Here is a 19,786-nt window from a genome sequence, read left to right as displayed (position 1 = left end):
AGGTGTCAGTGATTTTAAAGTTATTTAAATGACATAAGAAGTTTCAAAAATAAATTTACATAAAAATAGAGAAAAAAGATTAAAAATTAAATAAAATATATTAAAGAAAAAAGAGTATTTTAGAAGTCAAGAGACAACAGTTATAATATGTACATAAAAAGAATATCACCATTATTAATAATATAGATATCGATAATAAATTGTTTTAAATTTATATTAACTTTATGGTAACGAAAATCAAACAGAAATCTTTATACATCTACCAGAAACTCCGTCACTAAGTCAATTCTAGTAATTAGAAAAGATTGTCAGTTTTCTATTTTTCTAAACAATTTTTTAGATGAATATATGATAATCACAAGCACCTTCAACTCTTGTAGGGCGCTTTGGTTTTGTACGCAACTTTTTTTAGTCCCCATTAAACTTATATGGCAGTGTTTTGGAACAACTTATTTACATATAATTTTAAATTTATCTTATGATATTAAGACAAGCGAAAGCTTGAGAGAACTTATGATAATAATTTATGATGTGTACATGAGATATTTTTAGTTTATTTTAATAAAATCTACAAAATAAATTGTGAAAATAAACTGACAAGCACTGGAGATAAAAGATAGATGAACTGCTGCATAGAAGAAGCCACTAACATAGGACTACATTCAAACATACAGGCGAAAAAAAAAAAAGAATGCAACGGGCATGACTACACAAGCCTTTCCCAAAACTACATCAAGGAATTCCCCCAAAAGTTTCTGCAGTGCAGGTATACACAAATAATGGCAAATGTACAAAGGAAAAGAATCAGACACTGTTATATACACACGCCCATCTCATTGAACTTTAGTTGATGAGATTATCCTCCACCCCGCCGCATTTGATGTATTAAAAACTTACCACCTCTTCATCAGGTAAAATCACGGTTAAAAGAGAATATTTTACTTTAAGTGATATTTTACCCTTCTCCACAAAAAGCCTTGCCCCAGATACAACCCAATAGCCAGGAAAGTCTTGTGGTCCTCTTGTCATTTCAGTTGTGTCAACAAACCTTAGAAGTTTGGGTGACTGAGTAGGCACAGGAGGCCCCCCAGGGTACAAAGCAGAGTTGACATTTACATCAGATGGGCGTGGCGGTGGTGGCTTTTGTGGACCTGAGAAGTGAGTGCTGATCAATGTTGAGATTATTCCAGATTTCTGGGTCAAGCCAGGAGAACCATCCCACTCCGGTGCTTTCACACGGGTTGCACCAACAACTTTACAGAAATGAAGTCTTAGGAAGAGCACTTTCTTAAGACCACTTTCTCCAACTTCGAAGTGAGCGCCAGTCACGACGGAGATATCATCATCTAATTGAACAGGGGCCGTGCAAACATGAGAGAAACTCTTCCACTGGACCTTCTCATAGTACTTGCGTTCCGAAGAGTCATTAGACACATTCCCATTTGGCTCATCCTGGAGATGGAAGGTTTTGGGCAGGGAGGAGAGGTGCTGTAAATGGATTGCCAAGCAATTGCTTCTCTTTCCTTCCAAATACAATCGAAGGCCTGTCACGGGCTTCTTTCCCACATCAACCTGTAAGCAGTTCGAGGTCAGTCAAAATCACCACATTTGTAACATTATTTACAAAAGATCTAATAATGCATACATTAGTTGACTACTTTTGAATAACTAAATAAAGAAATAGAAGGCTCTTCATCTATACAACTATTGAGTATCGAACAACAAAATTTAATGTCATAAACAGGTTTACATTTCCTACTAAAATTATTGAGAAAATCTAACTACACTTTAGGTATAAAAACCGCAGATATTGGGAGTGACTTGCAGCCCCGAGAAACATAAAATATAGTCACTAAAAAGTTTTATATGAAATACTAAGTTTGTTCATCATCTACTCATACATTGGTGTCGAAATATTTGATGATAAATAAGAGATAGGAACAGGAAAAAGAAAAGCAAATCATATGATACTGATATTTCTAATTTTCACTTTTCACTAAAATATCCAATCAAATAAATAATACGGTAATTTAAACTCTAAATAGTTAATTCATGGTTAAAACAGGTAGCCATAATTCTCATTCATCCCTTCCCCAATCACTGCTTAACTAGACCAAGAATCTAATAAGTCACGAGGAGAATAAAACTCGATGCCTCGAGAGAAGGGGGTCTAACTAATCCCTGTTGACAGTCTGGAAAAACCGAAAAAGACAAAATGTCTGTTTGAACAAACCTATCCAAAAACACTTATAAGAGAAGGAAAAAATAAATAAAATTAGTTGCCCCATTAGCTAAAATTTATTTATGCATAAACTAATTTGCAGAAGCTCTTTTATATTGATTTTTTTTATTAAAAAAAATCAACTAAAGCATAAGCTAATTTTAGCTTATAAAAAATTATTTTATCTTCTTTTTTTATTTTCTTCTCTTGTAAGTGTTTTTGAAAAAAGTTATTCAAACAAACTCAGTATGAACTAATGTATTAGTTTAAACCCACAAAAGATAAGGTACACACATCAGAGAATATATCGTATTCTTCATTAGTTGAAATGAACTGAACAAATTTACCCAAGAAAATCACCGAAGCATCCAAACATATGAAGCACAAAAGCATGCTACAAAAGCAAACTATGATCCCTAACTTTAGGTTATAATTTCTTTAGTTTCAAAAGTTTCTTTTGACATAGTAGACCAAACTTAAAGGAAAGTAGGTGATAGGTCTGTTAGTTTAGGGCATAAGTTAGTTAGTTAATTAGGCTGAGATAAGAAGAAACAAATAAGGCCTGTTGCCTATAAATAGGAAGAGAAGTTGTGAAGAAGGGCAGTCATTTGGATGAAATAGAATTGGGACTACAAGAGGCCTAGTCTCTCGAATATCCTGGGAATTCCTTGTAAAGATACACACAATCAATAAAGAAATTTTTTATTTTTCTTCCATTTCTGATCCAGTTTCTATCATTAGGAAAGAGAGAATGTTTTTTCTTTCAATAATTCTGCAAAATTGAAATGATATAAAAACTGATCTAATACTCCTATTCATACTGATGCTTTAGGCCTATGTCCAAGGGAAACTAGCACAAGCCTAGCTTAGTAACACTTCTAAGCTAAGAATAAATGAATAATCCTAATATCCCCCGTCCCAAATTTGAAAATATAAAAAAAAAAAAAAAAAAAACAACACATCTTAAATAGACCATATTTTCCCTGTTACTGTTATATAATTGAAGGGAGAGGGGAGCACAGGTACTAAAATCCACATGTATTGAAGACTAATTGTAGAAATCATAGAACCAAAGATAGAAATAATCCAACTGGACAGAAAAAGTTATACATAAAAAAAGCAGCATTACCGGTATTGTGTTTACATAGAGCTTAGGACCCATGAAACTGAACTGTAAAGATGCTGTATTCTGTGGCCTCCTTTCAGGCCCAAGGGCAAGCTCACCAAATACAGGGGCCCACTGCCTTGGAAGCTGGAACTCCAAAAACTGATGCAGTTCATCAATTGGTGGTTTATCTGCAGTTAGAAGTTACAGCGGATGATGATGGTTATATGTCCAATGCAAGGATTAAGAATTACAATTATAGCATTTAGTTAGACCATCTTCAATAACATACAAAACTATAGTTACAGATAGAAATTTTCTCATAATAATTCCCAATGAATTTACAGGCAACTAAATGAGAAAATATACAAAATCTTCAGCAGAATCTGAACTTAGAGCAATTGCACGTGTTACTGTGTCTGAAAATAACAATACAAGTACCTTCATATTTCAAATTTCAAATACAAAGTATCTTAAACATTCAATAAAAAGTGAGGATGGATGTTGCACAGAAAAGAAAAAGGAGGTTAAGGATTCACAGTTCAGAACAAAGAGGATTCATTACTCAAAATAGAGAAAAGAATGGAAGGTGAGTGCCACCAGAAATACAGCTGGAAATGGGTGGGTGTTACTCAAACAGTGAGGGTGTCTTGTAGTAAGATAAAAGCATGGGAAACTATTTCAATAATTAGGGTTTTTTCAAAGTTTAAAAAAGGAAGGAAATCTCAATTTTTCGCTAAAAAACTCCTGAACATGGTGCTGTTTTGAGGGCAAAAATGGATTTCAAAAAACCTCTCTAGTGCTGTTTGCAGCTTTTATTTTGGAAGCCCCTATTGCAAAACATACTGCCACTCAAAACTCTAGTGGCCTGTGGTTAATGGTTGCTTCGCATTGCCACACTGCTATAGTACATTATTGATAACATTGCTATAAAGAAATCATGGGTTTCTCTAATAAACAAAATATATCATCGTACTACAAATTTAATTTTTTTTAAAAAAAACTACACTGCTATAGTATCAGCTGAATCCATAGGCTTTGAAGCAAAATGTAAATAAGAAAATGGCTAAAGGAGTCACACTTAGTTGCTTACATCGTAAATAGAGATTCATGGCATGAGTTAAATATCCACTCCCATTTATTCCACCAAGTAGAGATGTAATTGGTACAAATGACATTGATATCACTTCAGGTTGAGACAGAACAGATTGGCACCACTCAGTATGGGATAAGGATTTTTTCCCATTTCCACCTTTCCTCCTGCACATGAACTTGATATCCTGTACCTAGAATATTTAAAAAGTGGGAAAAAAGTAAGAACAAATGTTGCATGACCTTTGTATTATTTATTTATTTTGCTTTTAGACTGAAGAAGAGGACATTGCTACTGAAAAAGACATCAAATTTATGACTTTCTTGGCTGTAATGATTAACTCAACGATGCATTGAGGCAAAACAAATAATACTGATCCACCACACCAATTTCAGATGCTTAAGTTGAACATACAATTTCAAAGATCAAATTCAAATATGAAGAATTAAATGATGTAAATTGAATAAAAGTAAAATAATTTTGGATTAATAAAGCTCTTAAAACTGATAGAGCCGGAAAAGTCTCCTTAGTAACGACATTAAAATTTACAATGGAAAACACAGGAGTTTTCAAAAACAAAGCAAAACAAACAAGTCTATCAGCTATATGTTACACAGCAATTTAAAGTTTGGTCAGGGAATTAAGTAGTGGTTCTTTAAGGCCAAACCAATACAAGAATGAAGGATCTTGTACCTGGCATAAATTCAATTTTTAAAAGAAAATGCATTTACCTCTGATTCATGGTAGGAACCAGTTTGAATCTCCATGAAATCTAGCGGATTGTCCTTCATAAACTGGGGGAAAAGAGAGGAAAATACAAGTTAGGATGGCTGTCTGCATATGGCAATGTACTAAAGTATAAATGTTAGTATGTTGACTGCTTTACAGCAAATAAATGTCTACCCATATATATCTCACAGGAAGCCATGAAGGTCTTTTGGATTCATTTCCTAATATTTTTATTTGTTCTGTTTTTCTCATTTTACACATGATTATTCAAACTTCATAGACATGTGATACTTTCATTGTTGCTCCTGATTTTAAAAAATTCAATGGAGGATATAAAATCAAACTTCCTAAATTCCTTTCTAGACTACCACTTACAGCTATGTTAATTTCCAACTATTGTAGGAGTATTTAGTGGTTGGTCTAATCATGTCCTGTGTCATCTTTTCAACTGGGTTTAATAGATACAATATTATCAAACAAGAGAGGGTTTATTTGTAACGATTGAGGGGGAGTGTTGGAACTTGGAAATAATAAAAAATGATAATGCAGTTGGGAAATAAGTAGTATGTTCATGTATCAGAAGATACATTTAGTGTTTATGGGTATTAGTGTCCAGCAAACTCAATTAATATTAGCCTAGGAAATAGTCTCCACTCTCCATAAAGTTTATCAAGAATCTATATATATTATGAATAATCTGCAGAACCAATATATTACATTCTCTTGAATAATAAAGAACTCTCATTCTCTAAATTCTGTTTCTCTCTAAAATATTTTGTTCTATCTTCTATTAAATCCCCCCCTCTAAATTCAACATCCACCAAACTCAAATCCTACAATCTTCTTTTTTTCACCTCCAAGGCAGTGCTAGCACATCTTGCTGGCCTTACATTTCATATATTCCATTTTATTTCTACCTGATCAATAAGCATTTGATACCAAAGTTCCCTCCATAACTCTAGTATACCACTGATTCCATCTTTCAAATCCCTCACCATGTATCATAAAAAGAGCATGCATTGAGGCACAAACTACAGAATCTGCTCAGTGAGTAGGTACATCCAAAACCATGGTATAAAGATAAACTTGGTGTAATCCTATATTTGTTTTGGAAGTCCTTGTCCTTCATGACCCCAACATCTATTCACACAACTGCCGTCATAAAATGGTGTAATCTTATAGCAATTACGAAAACTAAAGAGAATAAAAATAAATTTGAACTAGAAAAGCTTCAAACCTTTTCCTTTGCATTAGACCTCCCACCAGTATTGTTATACTGTCCAGCTTTGTCTAAGAAGAATGCATCTGCCATATCCTTCAATTTTTTCTGTACATCAGCAGGTTGGACAGGAGAAGAGTACTGCTGCTTCGCATAGATTATATCAGTTCCTCCTATTTTCACCCCAACTATAACATGAGTTCCATACTTCTCAATGAATCTGAAATGATAAGATGAAATGATGAGTTGCAACTCAAACAATCCAAGTGGATTTTGTTGATTGAAAGGCAAAGCAGTTAAATGTGTACACTAAACTTGCCAGAATTCTGACAAGTTGAGTTGTATGTATTAGCATAAACCTATTATTGGGCTATGTTCTCACTATAGTTAGCCACTTGGCTCTTTCTGGGAACTTGTTGAACACATCAACAACGTATTATACTATATTTTGCTAAATCAAAGAAGTACCTTGTCAATGCAACCGGATCCCAGGACGAAGGAACAGCTTGTTTGACATGATCATGAAGAACTACCTGGGTTTTCTCAAATGCAATGCTGTAGAGTGTGATGGATACACCATCGAAAGCAAGAGTCTTGGTATTGGCAGCATCTTTTTGCCAAACTCCTGAAAACCCAAATGCAGAGTTGAAATGGCCTGTTGGAATCTTACCAGACAGTGACAAATCCTGGTTGAACTGCTCTGACATCTAAAACAAGGTACATATAACTTGTAAATTAAACAAACAATCCTCCACACTGTTCAACAACAACATAGTAATAATAACAGACATACCAAAGTATTTCATGCTTCTATAACAAAACAGTTATTATTATTATTATTAATATCATACATCAACTTTCTCTTCCATCCCATTCCCACCATATTTTTCTTCATATATCTCTAGTCATTTCTCATCACGTTATTTATCACATATGTCACTTTCTCTCTCTCTCTCTCTCTTTTTTTTTTTTTTTTTTTGCTTTCTATCTCTTTCTTCCTATCTCTTTCTTCATTCCATTTGTATACTCCAAAAATGGGGTATAGGTTCACCATGTTCCAAAACAAAAACAGATAAAACTAAGTTATTCTTTTGATATATATATGCATTCCAATATGAAATGTTTTGATATAAAATATGATATTAAAGTTTATTTGAACACAAATGGTTCAATTAACTCCGCTTAATTATTATTATTTTTTTTAAAAAAAAAAACAGGTAGTTCCTCACCTCCACCCACATGAATAAACTTTGAACTTGGTTACAAAAATGAAACCTTAGACTTAAAGGAAAAACTCCATTTTCTATTTTTCTACAGATAAAGCGCGTGATAAAAAAGTTAAAAGAAACAGAGTTTTCACAATACTAATATTTAAATTTTTTATAAGTAAGATTTTGGCAGGACGTGGGGTTGGGAAATTGGATGATACCTGCTGAAAAGAGAGGACATCGGAGCACAATCTGGTGCGCTCACCTTTATCGCAGTTGATGGATTTGGGGACATTAGGGATAGAAATTCGATGTGGGAGTTCAATGGTGCGAACGTTTTGAGCGTCGATAGCGATCAATCTGGAGTGGTTCTTGCAGGATTTGAGCTTGAGATCGTTGGTGAGATCGTAGCCGAAGCCAATGGCACTTATGGCGTCTTCCGGCGCCACCCCCTTCTTCTTCCCTGACATCGTCTTCTTCACTCACGCGCTCATCACCCAAATCGATTGATTGATTACTTCTCTTTCTCTTTCTCTCTCTGGGAATTGAGTTCACGAGAATTGGTTAGACGAACAAGGTTTGATTATGTCTTTAGTCAAAGAAGACGCACTACTATTATACTTCAATTTATGCCTTTCCTAAATCTGCTTCCAGTATTACAAGACTCGTCAAACTTTTTCAACTACTCTACTTGCTTATTTTTTACCATTTCTTTTTCCTTTTCATTTTATATACATACACACTCCCAAATAAAATAATTATATTCTCTTTCGTAAAGAAAAAAAAAAAACATAAAGTAGAAATACAATTTAGTTAAAAAAGAATAAAAGAGGTATAGGCAATCTTGTTAGGGATTTGAAAAAATTATTTTTACCTTAAATACATCTTACTAATATTTTCAATTGGTCAAAATATAAGAGAATAGGTGAAAAAAGAAAAAATTAATTAATAAAAAATAAAATATTATTATATTTTATTATTAATAAGATAATAATAATAATTGTCATGATAATGAATAATAAAAAAGGATAAAAAGTTGTTGAACATTAATGTATTTTTTATGAATTGGTATAGAAATTAAGGCTAATGATTTTGAAAAAAATTAATAATAGCATTAACTTTAACTCATTTTTTACACATTTCTTCTCTATTTTGGGAAACAAGTCGAATTTCGATTCTCTATCTTTGAGATATCAAAATTATGGTAAAGTAATGCATTTACACCATTAAATTTATAAAAATAAATTAGATTATAACACGTATATAATACATATTTTAACTTAAATGTACACATGTCATAATTTAATTTATTATTACAAATCTAACTATTCAAATGTATTAAATTACCGTAATTTTTCCTTCATAAAATCAGGAGATCCATTTTCCTTGATGTTATATGGGCCTAAATGAATTTTATCACACTTTCTCTCTTCTTTCCCCCTAACAAACACAAATGAAAAGCAACTCTCTAATTTTTTTTTTCTGCACTTTTATGTTTTTTTACCTTTACCAAATACACCATAAATGAAAGTATTGTTTTTAAGTTTATAATTTTAGGGTCTAATATAATAATGCCTATAAAATTTAGAAACTAATTTTTTGTATATTTTAAAAGGTAAATAAATATCTATATTTAATTGATTTATAAAGTTATTTTGAAATTAATTTAATCCTTATTTTATTTTTAGTTTGACTTCATTTGTCTTATTTTTTTTTGACTTGCTTTGTTATTACTTTTGACTTGGTCTCACGTTATTTTTTTCTTATCAAAACTATAATAGAGGTTCCGGAGATACTCTCAGTTTTTTCAGACTTTTCAATATTCTCTTTCTTTATTTCAGACTTCTCATGAAAGAATAAACTTAATAATTCTAGTACTCCAATAATTAATAAGAATAAAAAATAATATAAAATTTTAAAAAGAAAATAACAGAACCAAAATCAAGAGTTAATTTTGCAGACTAAAATTATACTTAAGCATTTTTGTATTAATGAATTCCTTGTTATATAGCCTACTTAAGCATTTCCAACTTGTTTAGGACAAGCATGCATATACATTGTATGTCTATTTTCTGTGCACATAGGTAGGTACATTCAGGGACGGATATATTTATATATCATTGTGGGGACAAATGTCCCATTAACATTTTAATATATAGTTTTTTTTATATTTATATACATATTAAAATAAAATATCTCACTTATTATGCTAAAATCCAGATGCTCTTATTCTCCGTGATTTTATTTTGTAGAAAAATATAAAGTTAATATATTAATCTTTCAAAAAAAAGTATATTATTTATAATCTGTAATTTATAATCAGTAACAATAATAAAGGTAATATTTTATTTTGAAATTCAATTTGTTTTTGAAACTATGTTATCTCTTAACTAATATAATTAATTACTCTATTATTATAGAGATAATTGTATATTTTCTTATTTTATTATTTTTTTAAATTTATTTCTTAACAAGATACAAAATGTCTCTCCTTTTTTAGTATATATGATTTTATTTATAATTAAGTAAAGTCAATAAAAAGTGATAATTGACCTAAGTTTATATTATACTGTTTTTGAAAATATAAAAGATAAAAATTTGATATGAGTGTTAAATAATTAAATAATTAATTGATTTGATATCAGTGGGACATAATTTTTATCAAATACACTCATATACACACAGCAGAAACAAGAGAAACGGAAGAGGAAATTTTTCACTCAACTTACATACACTAACAACGTACAACATATGGCCAAATGTTACAACACACAAAATAATAAAATATTATATTTAAGAAACTTAACGTATGCAAATTTGAGATGATGCAGCCTTCGTGGAATTCAATTTGAACCATGCAGCAATTATAGAATTCCAAATTTCACTTTGAAACGGTGCAGCCAATTTTGACTTTCAAGTAACGTACTATTCATCAATTTAAGAGATTGTCGGTAGCCTACAATTTTGAATTCCAAGTTACTGTAGCTTACTGTAGCTTGATTTAGTTTTCTGACATTGCCTCCCTTAAATCAAGCTTGTATCATTCCAAGCATTCTTTTTAACTTGCAGAATAACTCAACTTTTAACGGCTTCGTGAAAATATCTGCAACTTGTTCTTCAGTTGAACAATATTCAATTGTTACTTCTTTCTCAGCTACCAGTTCTCGGATTTTATGAAACCGAATATCTATGTGCTTGGATCTTCCATGAAATACTGGATTTTTGCATAATGCAATTGCTGACTTGTTATCACAAAATATCATTGTGGGAGTATTTTGCTTTTGATACATTACTTCAAGCATTCTTCTCAGCCACACAGCTTGGGTTGCACAACTTGCTGCTGCTATATATTCTGCTTCGGCAGTTGAGAGTGCCACCACTTGTTGCTTCTTTGATGACCATGATATTGTACCACTTCCAAGATTGAATGCATATCCTGACGTGCTCTTTCTTGTCTCTATATCTCCTGCCCAATCACTATCCGTATATCCAACAAGATTCACATCAATGTTTTTATCATAGAAAATTCCTTCTGTCAGAGTACCTTTGATGTATCTGAGAATTCTTTTAGCTGCCTGCCAATGAGAATCTCGAGGCTTTTCCATGAATCTACTGAGTAGTCCAACTCCATAGACAATATCTGGCCTGGTTGTAGTTAAATATCTAAGGCTTCCAATCAAACTTTTATAGAGAGTTGGATTGACTTTCTTGCCTCCAATGTCACTGGTCAGCTTCAACTTTTCTTCAACAGGTGTTGAGATTGGCTTTGAATTCTCCATCTTGAACTTCTTTAAAATATCACCTGCGAATTTCTTTTGAGAAATGAAAATTCCATCATCTCGCTGATCAACCTCGATGCCTAAAAAATAGGACATTAGGCCCAGATCCGTCATTTCAAAACATTTAGCCATAGCCTCCCTGAATTTTGCAAACATCTTTGGATTATTTCCAGTAAAAATTAGATCATCAACATAGAGGCACACAATAAGGATATTGTCAAGATCAACAGATTTGATATACAAAGTGTGTTCAAACGGGCATTTCTGAAAACCATTATTCACAAAGTAAGAATCAATCTTCTTATACCACGCCCTGGGTGCCTGTTTCAGACCATACAATGCCTTCTTCAATCTATAAACTTTATCTTCTTTTCCTTTAACTTCATATCCTGTAGGCTGCTCAACATATACTTCTTCTTCCAAAGTGCCATTCAGAAAAGCAGATTTAACATCCATTTGATGAATTTTCCAATTATTTTGAGCTGATAGAGAGATAAGCATACGAATTGTATCTAATCTCGCTACAGGAGCAAATACCTCAAAATAATCAATACCTGGCTTTTGTTTGTACCCTTTTACTACCAACCTTGCTTTAAGGCGATCAATTTCTCCACTGGACTTGTACTTAGTTTTGTACACCCACTTTACTCCAATTGGCTTTTTGTCTGCTGGTAAGTCTGTCAGCTCCCATGTTTGATTCTTCTCAATGGCATGAATTTCTTCATCCATTGCTTTTCTCCAATATTGATTATTTGAAGCTTCTTCAAAAGTTACAGGCTCACAATCTGCAAATAAGGCAAAATTGATAATTTCTTCATCAGATGGGTCATTATCATTACCCACAACATAATCCTCCAATCTGGCTGGTAATCTCCTTTGCCTTTGTGGTCTGCTTGATGTTTCTGGTTCATCAGGTGTTGGATTTACATGTCCATTCTCCTCTTCATAGTTTTCTGGATTTATTACAGGCTCCTTTTGTGCTTTGAAAGACCAATCCCACATTCCTTCTTCATCAAAGGTCACATCTCTGCTGATGATAACCTTCTTTGTCACTGGATTGTAAAGCTTATACGCCTTTGAGTTGGTGCTGTAACCAATAAAGATGCACTTCTCTCCTTTGTCATCTAGCTTCTTTCTGAGTTGATCTGGTACATGAGCATATGCTATACACCCAAAAATTTTGAGATGCCGGATTGAGGGCTTCCTTCTACTCCAAGCTTCTTCTGGTGTTTTATCACAAACACTCTTTGTTGGACACCTGTTCAAAATATACACAGCAGTAGAAACTGCTTCTGCCCAGAATTCTCTAGGCATTTGTTTTGCCTTTAGCATGCATCTCACCATATCCATGATTGTTCTGTTCTTCCTTTCTGCTACTCCATTTTGTTGAGGAGTGTATCTAGTTGTCATTTGATGCTGAATTCCATGGTGGTCAAAGAAATTTGCACAGGCAAGATATTCTTGGCCTCTATCTGTCCTTAATGCTTTAATCTTACAACCACTTTGTTTCTCCACAAATGCCTTAAATGACTTAAAGGCATCACAAGCTTCTGATTTCTGTTTCAAAAAATACACCCAAGCTTTTCTGCTAAAGTCATCAATAAAAGTAATGAAATACCTGCTACCGCCATGTGTTGGTATTTCAACCATGCATAAATCTGAATGAACTATCTCTAATAGCTTCTTTGCCCTCCAAGATACTCCGGTTGGGAATGATTCTCTATGCTTCTTTCCAATCTCACACGTCTCACAAACTCCATTAGGAATATTCACAATAGGCAAGCCAGAAACATATTCTTTTTTTGACAAATAATTTAATCCAGAGAAGTGAAAGTGTCCAAAGCGCATATGCCACAACCAATCATCATTGGGAATAATAGAACTCAAACAAGAAAACTTTTCATGACAAATCTTCAAAGGAAATAAGCGATTCGGGGTCATTTTTACTTTAGCTATAAATCTTCCACTTTTGTCTATCAACGTGCAGTATCCATGATGAATTTGCATGTTGTAACCTTTCTCTGATAGTTGTCCCATACTCAACAGGTTATGATGAAGACCAGGAGCATAGAAAACATCAGAGATGAAATTTTGAGAACCATCCTTCAATTTAATTGCAACTCGACCTTTTCCCAAAATCGGAATGTTAGAATTATTTCCGAATTTCACAGTAGATTTTACCGTTTCATCTAGTGAGAAAAATAACTCCTTTTTCCCACACATGTGGTTGCTGCAGCCAGTATCTAGGTACCAAATATCTCCATCGCCTGAAAAATTATTTGCTACTAGAAGTAAGGTTTGTGGACTATCAGAACTCTCACCAGTATGCTTATATTGATTTTCTGCTATATTTGCTTGTTGTTTGAATCTACAATCTGCAGCTCTGTGCCCGAATTTTCCACAGTGGTAGCAATTGAAATTTGTCCTCTCCTGGTTAGTGAAGCTGCCTCTTCCTCTTCCACGGTTGGAAGATCTGAAATTGTGTCCACCTCTTCCTTGATTAAGTGGCCTGAAATTGTTGTCTCTCCATTGTTGATTAAAATTACAACGACCTCTTCCTCTGAAACTACCACGGCCTCTTCCTTTGAAATTTATATTTCCTCCTTCACGATCTCTACTGTCTTCACTTCGGCTGGGTTCTGCTATGTTGGTAAAATTCACCTGGCTTTTCAATGCTTCTTCATTTATTTTCTCAGTTTTCTCCAAGATTCTGTTCACATGGCTTTCAATGCTACCTTGCAATTCTGCAACTGTCATGATTTCTATGTCGTGGGACTCAATTATTGTAGTCACCACATGATCAAACTTCATCGGCATGGTGCGTAGAATTTTCTCCACCACCTTGCTTTCAGGAATATCTTCTCCATATACTCTCATTTTGTTGACGAGATCTGTAACTCGTGAAAAATATTGTTCCACGGATTCAGAATTCGACATTTCATATTTTTCATATTCCCGTCGCAAAGATTACAACTTGGATTTTTGAGCTTTCTCTACTCCTTTGTATGATAGCTTCAAAATATCCCACGCTTCTTTGGCTGTTTTGGCATTTGCTATTTTGCCAAAAATTGAATAATCTACACCTTGGTGAATTTGTGATAGCGCCAACTGGTCCTTCCTTTTAGTTGCATCATCTGCTCCTTGTTGTAAGCCTGGTTCAATAAAGCTCCAAATATTATGAGCTTTCAAATGGGTGGACATCAATAATGCCCAATAATTGTAATCCAGTTTTCCATCTAATTTGGGACCGGACCAAACAATATTGTAGTTGGTGGCCATATCTCTTTCTCAAATAGACTCTGAAAATTTTGATAAAGTGAGAACTCTCTTGTTCCTCACACAAATATTTTTTTTTTCTCTCACACTATCACCGGACTCTCTGGCTCTGATACCAATTTGATATCAGTGGGACATAATTTTTATCAAATACACTCATATACACACAGCAGAAACAAGAGAAACGGAAGAGGAAATTTTTCACTCAACTTACATACACTAACAACGTACAACATATGGCCTTTTATAGGCAAATGTTACAACACACAAAATAATAAAATATTATATTTAAGAAACTTAACGTATGCAAATTTGAGATGATGCAGCCTTCGTGGAATTCAATTTGAACCATGCAGCAATTATAGAATTCCAAATTTCACTTTGAAACGGTGCAGCCAATTTTGACTTTCAAGTAACGTACTATTCATCAATTTAAGAGATTGTCGGTAGCCTACAATTTTGAATTCCAAGTTACTGTAGCTTACTGTAGCTTGATTTAGTTTTCTGACATGATTGTTTAACTATTTGTATAGAAAGAGATATTTTTTAAAAAATATTGAAAGTGAAAAAATTATTCAATATTTTTAAAATATAAAATATTATAGATGTATTAATGATATATATTTATATTTCAAAAACATAAAGTTATATATTTAATATTGTGAAAATAAGTTGATGCATAAATAGTGCTCTACTACTTAAAATTTCTGATAAAATTTATAGATCCACTACACTACACTAGCAAGCAAGCGAATTTAATTTGGAATCATAAAACAAAAAGTAAAAAACCATCTAATTTTATTTGTTGATATTATACTTATAGAGTTCAATTCCGACTTTGCAACTATCTATTTTTCTTTCTTCCATTGGTGGTCTTGGTATGTATACGGAGGTTTAGGTGTTCAGACCATAGAATATAAATACATGTGGACTTTTTCTTTCTAATTTCTTTACATACAAATCACATGGAAATTTGAAAACATTTATGCATCTTTGAATGAAATTGAAACAAGTACAACACTGAATGAAGTTGTGTTTGGCCAATCCGAGAAATTCATTAATAAACTAATTAGACATATGTATTAAAATAAATAACAATTAATCTTAATAATTTGATAGCATTTTTTTCCAACCAAGTTTTAACACAATCTAATGTGAACGGTCAAAGGCGAATATTTAATATAATTGTTAACTGAGTGTGGTATATTATTGTTGATAAAATAAAAATATTTATGAAAATGGAAAAATGGAGGGGTTGGTAATGAAAGGCGTAGAGTGTTTGTTTGCAGAGAAAGTCTGGAAAGTCAAAGTTCGAGGGCGGCCTCAGTCTCACTACAGTTATAATAAATAAATTAACAACTAATTATTGGACACTTCCAGCTGCTTCCACGTAACTTTCCAAATACTTTTTTTTTAAAAGTAAATTATAATTTTATCTTAGGTTTAATAATACATTATTTAATCTATGATTTTTTTTAATTAATTCCTTAAATTAAAAAATTATAATTAAATCTGTGATCTTTTATAATTTTTTTGTAATAAGGTTCATAAAGGTACTAAAACTATCACAATTTATTACCTTTGTAACCCTTTAAAACCACTATAATTTACGTATAAGGACTCGATAACAAAAATGCAAAAAGTTAGGATTGAATTGATGTATTAAATCTTTATCTTATAATATCTAATCCACGATTTTGATTTTCTTAAGATACAATTTTAGTTCTCAATCTTTTAAAATTATGCAATGTGAGGATGTAGTAAGGAGACATAATCAAAAATATATAAAAATAATAAATAATGTAATAAAATTAAATTAAATTATATAGTTTATAGATTTTATATTTTTATTATATTTTTATTTATTAATTTTAAACTAGATTTAACATAAAAAATTGTTTTTTTAATACAATTAATTAATGCAATAATTATAAGTAATATAATCTTTGTATTATAATTCAAACATAGTTTAAATAGAGAAATAAAATATAAGGGTTTTATCTCTTAGGTTGACAAAAAATTCATGATAAATAATAAATAAATATTTAAATGAGTATTTAATAATAATTTAAATAAATATATTCATACTCATTAATAAAACAGTGACGTTGATGAAAATTAAGGTATTTATTCCGTAAAAATCAGTTAAATATTTGTTATAATAAAATTACTAAATATTTTTATTATTTTAAATATATAACATGTGTTAAGTGAAAGTATGATATTATTAAAAAAAATATTTATATTTGTGAGATTGAAATATTCTAATTTTTAATTTTTATTTTGGACTTGTGAAATTAAACTACTTTAGTTTATTAAAGTATTTTAATAATTAAATTTAATTTTAAAATTAAATAATCTTATTAATAAAATTGTGTATAATATTTAAATAATTTAAGTTTTAACTTTTAAAACTATAATTTTCAAATAAATTATTAAAATAAATAAAAAATTATTACTAAAATATTTTTTATAATTTTTTTAATAATAAATATCCATTTAACGAATATCTATATGTATATGGGAATGGTACTGTGCACGAAGAACTATTATCTATACCTACTCTATTCTTACTTATGTCATCATTCTATTTCAACATAAAAATGTCATATAAAAAGTAATATATCACATCATGATTAACTAATGATTAATTAACAAAAGAATTAAAGTTATGTAATTAAAAGTAATATTAAAATAGTGGATTAATTATTTTATGAAGACTAAAAAGTACAATTTAGATTTTTTCTTCATTTCTCACTAGTATACTTTTAATGGTAAATTAGAATTATATTATTTTACCTTTTCATTTTCAGTTTTCAAGGAAAATATATAATTAATAAGTTATATAAGATATAATAAATCACTCGCTATGTATAAATAAAAATAATTATTTTATGAGAGTATTTTAAAAAAAATTAACAAAAATATTTTTATAATTTTTTAATAAATTTTTTTAGAAGTTTTTTATTATTTAAATTTTATGTACTTTTTATATTTGTTTTTCAATTATCCTACTTGACAAAAGTTCATCCGATACTTGTCTATATTTGAATAAGTATTTGTTAAGGGGGTAATCATCATTTTTAAAAATATTTGTAGACATCTATGATTACCCGTGAATTCTAGTGAATTTAAATAATAATAATAATAATAATATATTAAAAAATTGGGTAAGCATTTGACTTTAATTCTTTTGAAAGTAATTTTTTTTATTTCACATTATTTTACTGTTTCATAAAATAAATTTAATCAAATAAAAAATAATCATTAATTCATGTAAAATATACCAAAGTATAATAATTGCTTATAAGAGTAGTTAATATCATATAAGGAGTATTCGCATTTATGAATATTATTATACTCACTTCTGTCTTGTGTATAAGTGGATAGAAAAAAAAAATCATATTTATTATTTACGGATATTCATTTATATTTTTCATTTATTATTTGATTTCACGTATGCGAAATATTTTGCTATATAACCCATCTCATGTTAGGGTGAATGTGGTGATTGATTATCTAATAATTTTTGCAACTTTTATATTAATTTTCATTTTGTACATTTTTTTTTAATTCTCTCCCCTCTCGGATTCAACTATGTTTACTCACATCCATGCTGTAGGATTTTTTAGGTTAGGAAAAATGATAATAGTCTTCTCTACGTAATTTTTTGTAGTAGTTTTATGGGAAATTATGAGATATCTCCTATGCTTTTCAGCTTTGTTTCTGTTCGCTTTTAGTTAAGTTTTAAATAAAAGCTTGGTTTATTTAGAAATTTTTAGTTTAACTTTTTTACTTTTCATCTTTGGGTTGTTTGCTGGTGTTCTGTGGGAAGCAATGGAGATGTCCCAAGAGTGATTTGATGCGTTAAGGATCATTTGGTTTTAAAGTTTAGAGTCTTGTTGAGGCAAAAGAAGCATCTTGGAAGTGTCACACCTGTGCAAGTTTTCAATTTATTGAATTTTGGAGTTGCTCATCTATGCTTAATAATGCTTCGGTTTTAGTCAATTATATCATTACATTATATTTAATTTTTAATTAATTTGTACATCGATAATTAATATATATTTATTATAGTGTAAAATAAAATAGAATATAATAGAAAATACAAAAATTATTTTATTAAAATAAAAAAAGTTATTGTATTTCTTGATTTGTAGATGAAACCTTAAACGACGATTAATTAAAAAATAATGCGTAGTAATAAAAATGGAATCGAATTTTAATCAAAATAAATATCTAAAAGTGTTTGTTGAAATGTAAAAAGTACAAAGTAAGAGTGTAATTTTTTTTAGGTAAAAGAGTGTAAATAATCTTATTGAAGAGTAGTAGGAGAAAAAAAAATTCTTTGTATGAAATAAGAAAAAGAAAGATAAGAACTGAACCAAGTCATCTGCTTTAGATAACTAAAAGGACGAAAACAATAATTATAAATGTTATAGAAACTTATGTACTATTCAATAATAAGTTAATTTGAATACACCTTTATTTATTTTTATGGTAAAATTTATTATATATTTTTAAAATAGAAAGTCCTTCGTAAACTTCTTAATGTGTCCAACTTTCCTCTATGATGAATGTATATATATTATAAATTAGGTTGACCTAATAGTAAAGATCGAAATAAAGATAAGTTTGGACATAATATTATTCTAATGGGTAAAATGGATAAAAAAATATATATTATAGATTAGCAAAACTTCATAAGAATTTACTTGAACAATGCACCCAAATTCTCACATGAGTTGCTTAAACTTGGGAACCTAGTGAAGTACAGGTCAATCCAACGTCACGCCAAAGGAGGAAGGAGGGGGCAAAGGGGGCAAGTAACTTACAGGTTCAAGGTATAAAATAAACTCAAGAGAGTACACAACATGAAAGTTGATTATAGAGATGTATGACTATTCACTTTATACTCATATATATATATATATATATATATATATATATATAACTAAATCAAATTAATCTACTTTTTAAAAATAAATAAGGTAATCAAATTAATTTTACAAAATGAATTAATTTGAATTTTTTCTCGAAATGAATTAGATTATTATGTGTTAATTCAGATTGAATTGAATTTTTGCACACCTAATACTCCTAAGTGATACTAAACTCAGTCTATTTACACAAGATTCTAAATTTGAATCTTGTAA

At 30.6% G+C, this 19,786-nt stretch overlaps 1 protein-coding gene across 2 annotated transcripts; it reads right to left on the bottom strand.

Moving 5' to 3' along the window:
* Positions 1–604: 604 nt before the first annotated feature.
* On the bottom strand, positions 605–8,244 carry LOC109808099 (MACPF domain-containing protein At4g24290). 2 transcript variants are annotated; one of them, XM_020370939.3, is made up of 7 exons: positions 7,797–8,244; positions 6,836–7,074; positions 6,386–6,587; positions 5,151–5,213; positions 4,420–4,612; positions 3,351–3,517; positions 605–1,572 (listed from the first exon to the last, which is right to left on the bottom strand). In XM_020370939.3, exons 1-7 carry the CDS (start codon positions 8,043–8,045, stop codon positions 886–888), a joined length of 1,800 nt encoding a protein of 599 aa, XP_020226528.1. In that variant the 5' UTR covers positions 8,046–8,244; the 3' UTR covers positions 605–885. The 2 variants fall into 2 exon arrangements, with proteins under 2 accessions (XP_020226528.1, XP_020226529.1); XM_020370940.3 differs by having other exon boundaries at positions 7,841–8,014.
* Between the last annotated feature and the right edge of the window lie 11,542 nt (positions 8,245–19,786).

Source organism: Cajanus cajan, chromosome 2, assembly GCF_000230855.2.
Source record: "Cajanus cajan strain Asha chromosome 2, NIPB_CcT2T_4, whole genome shotgun sequence".
Classification (NCBI taxonomy): domain Eukaryota; kingdom Viridiplantae; phylum Streptophyta; class Magnoliopsida; order Fabales; family Fabaceae; genus Cajanus; species Cajanus cajan.
Note: the sequence above shows the minus strand (reverse complement) of the source record. Positions and strands in the feature narration are given on the sequence as shown.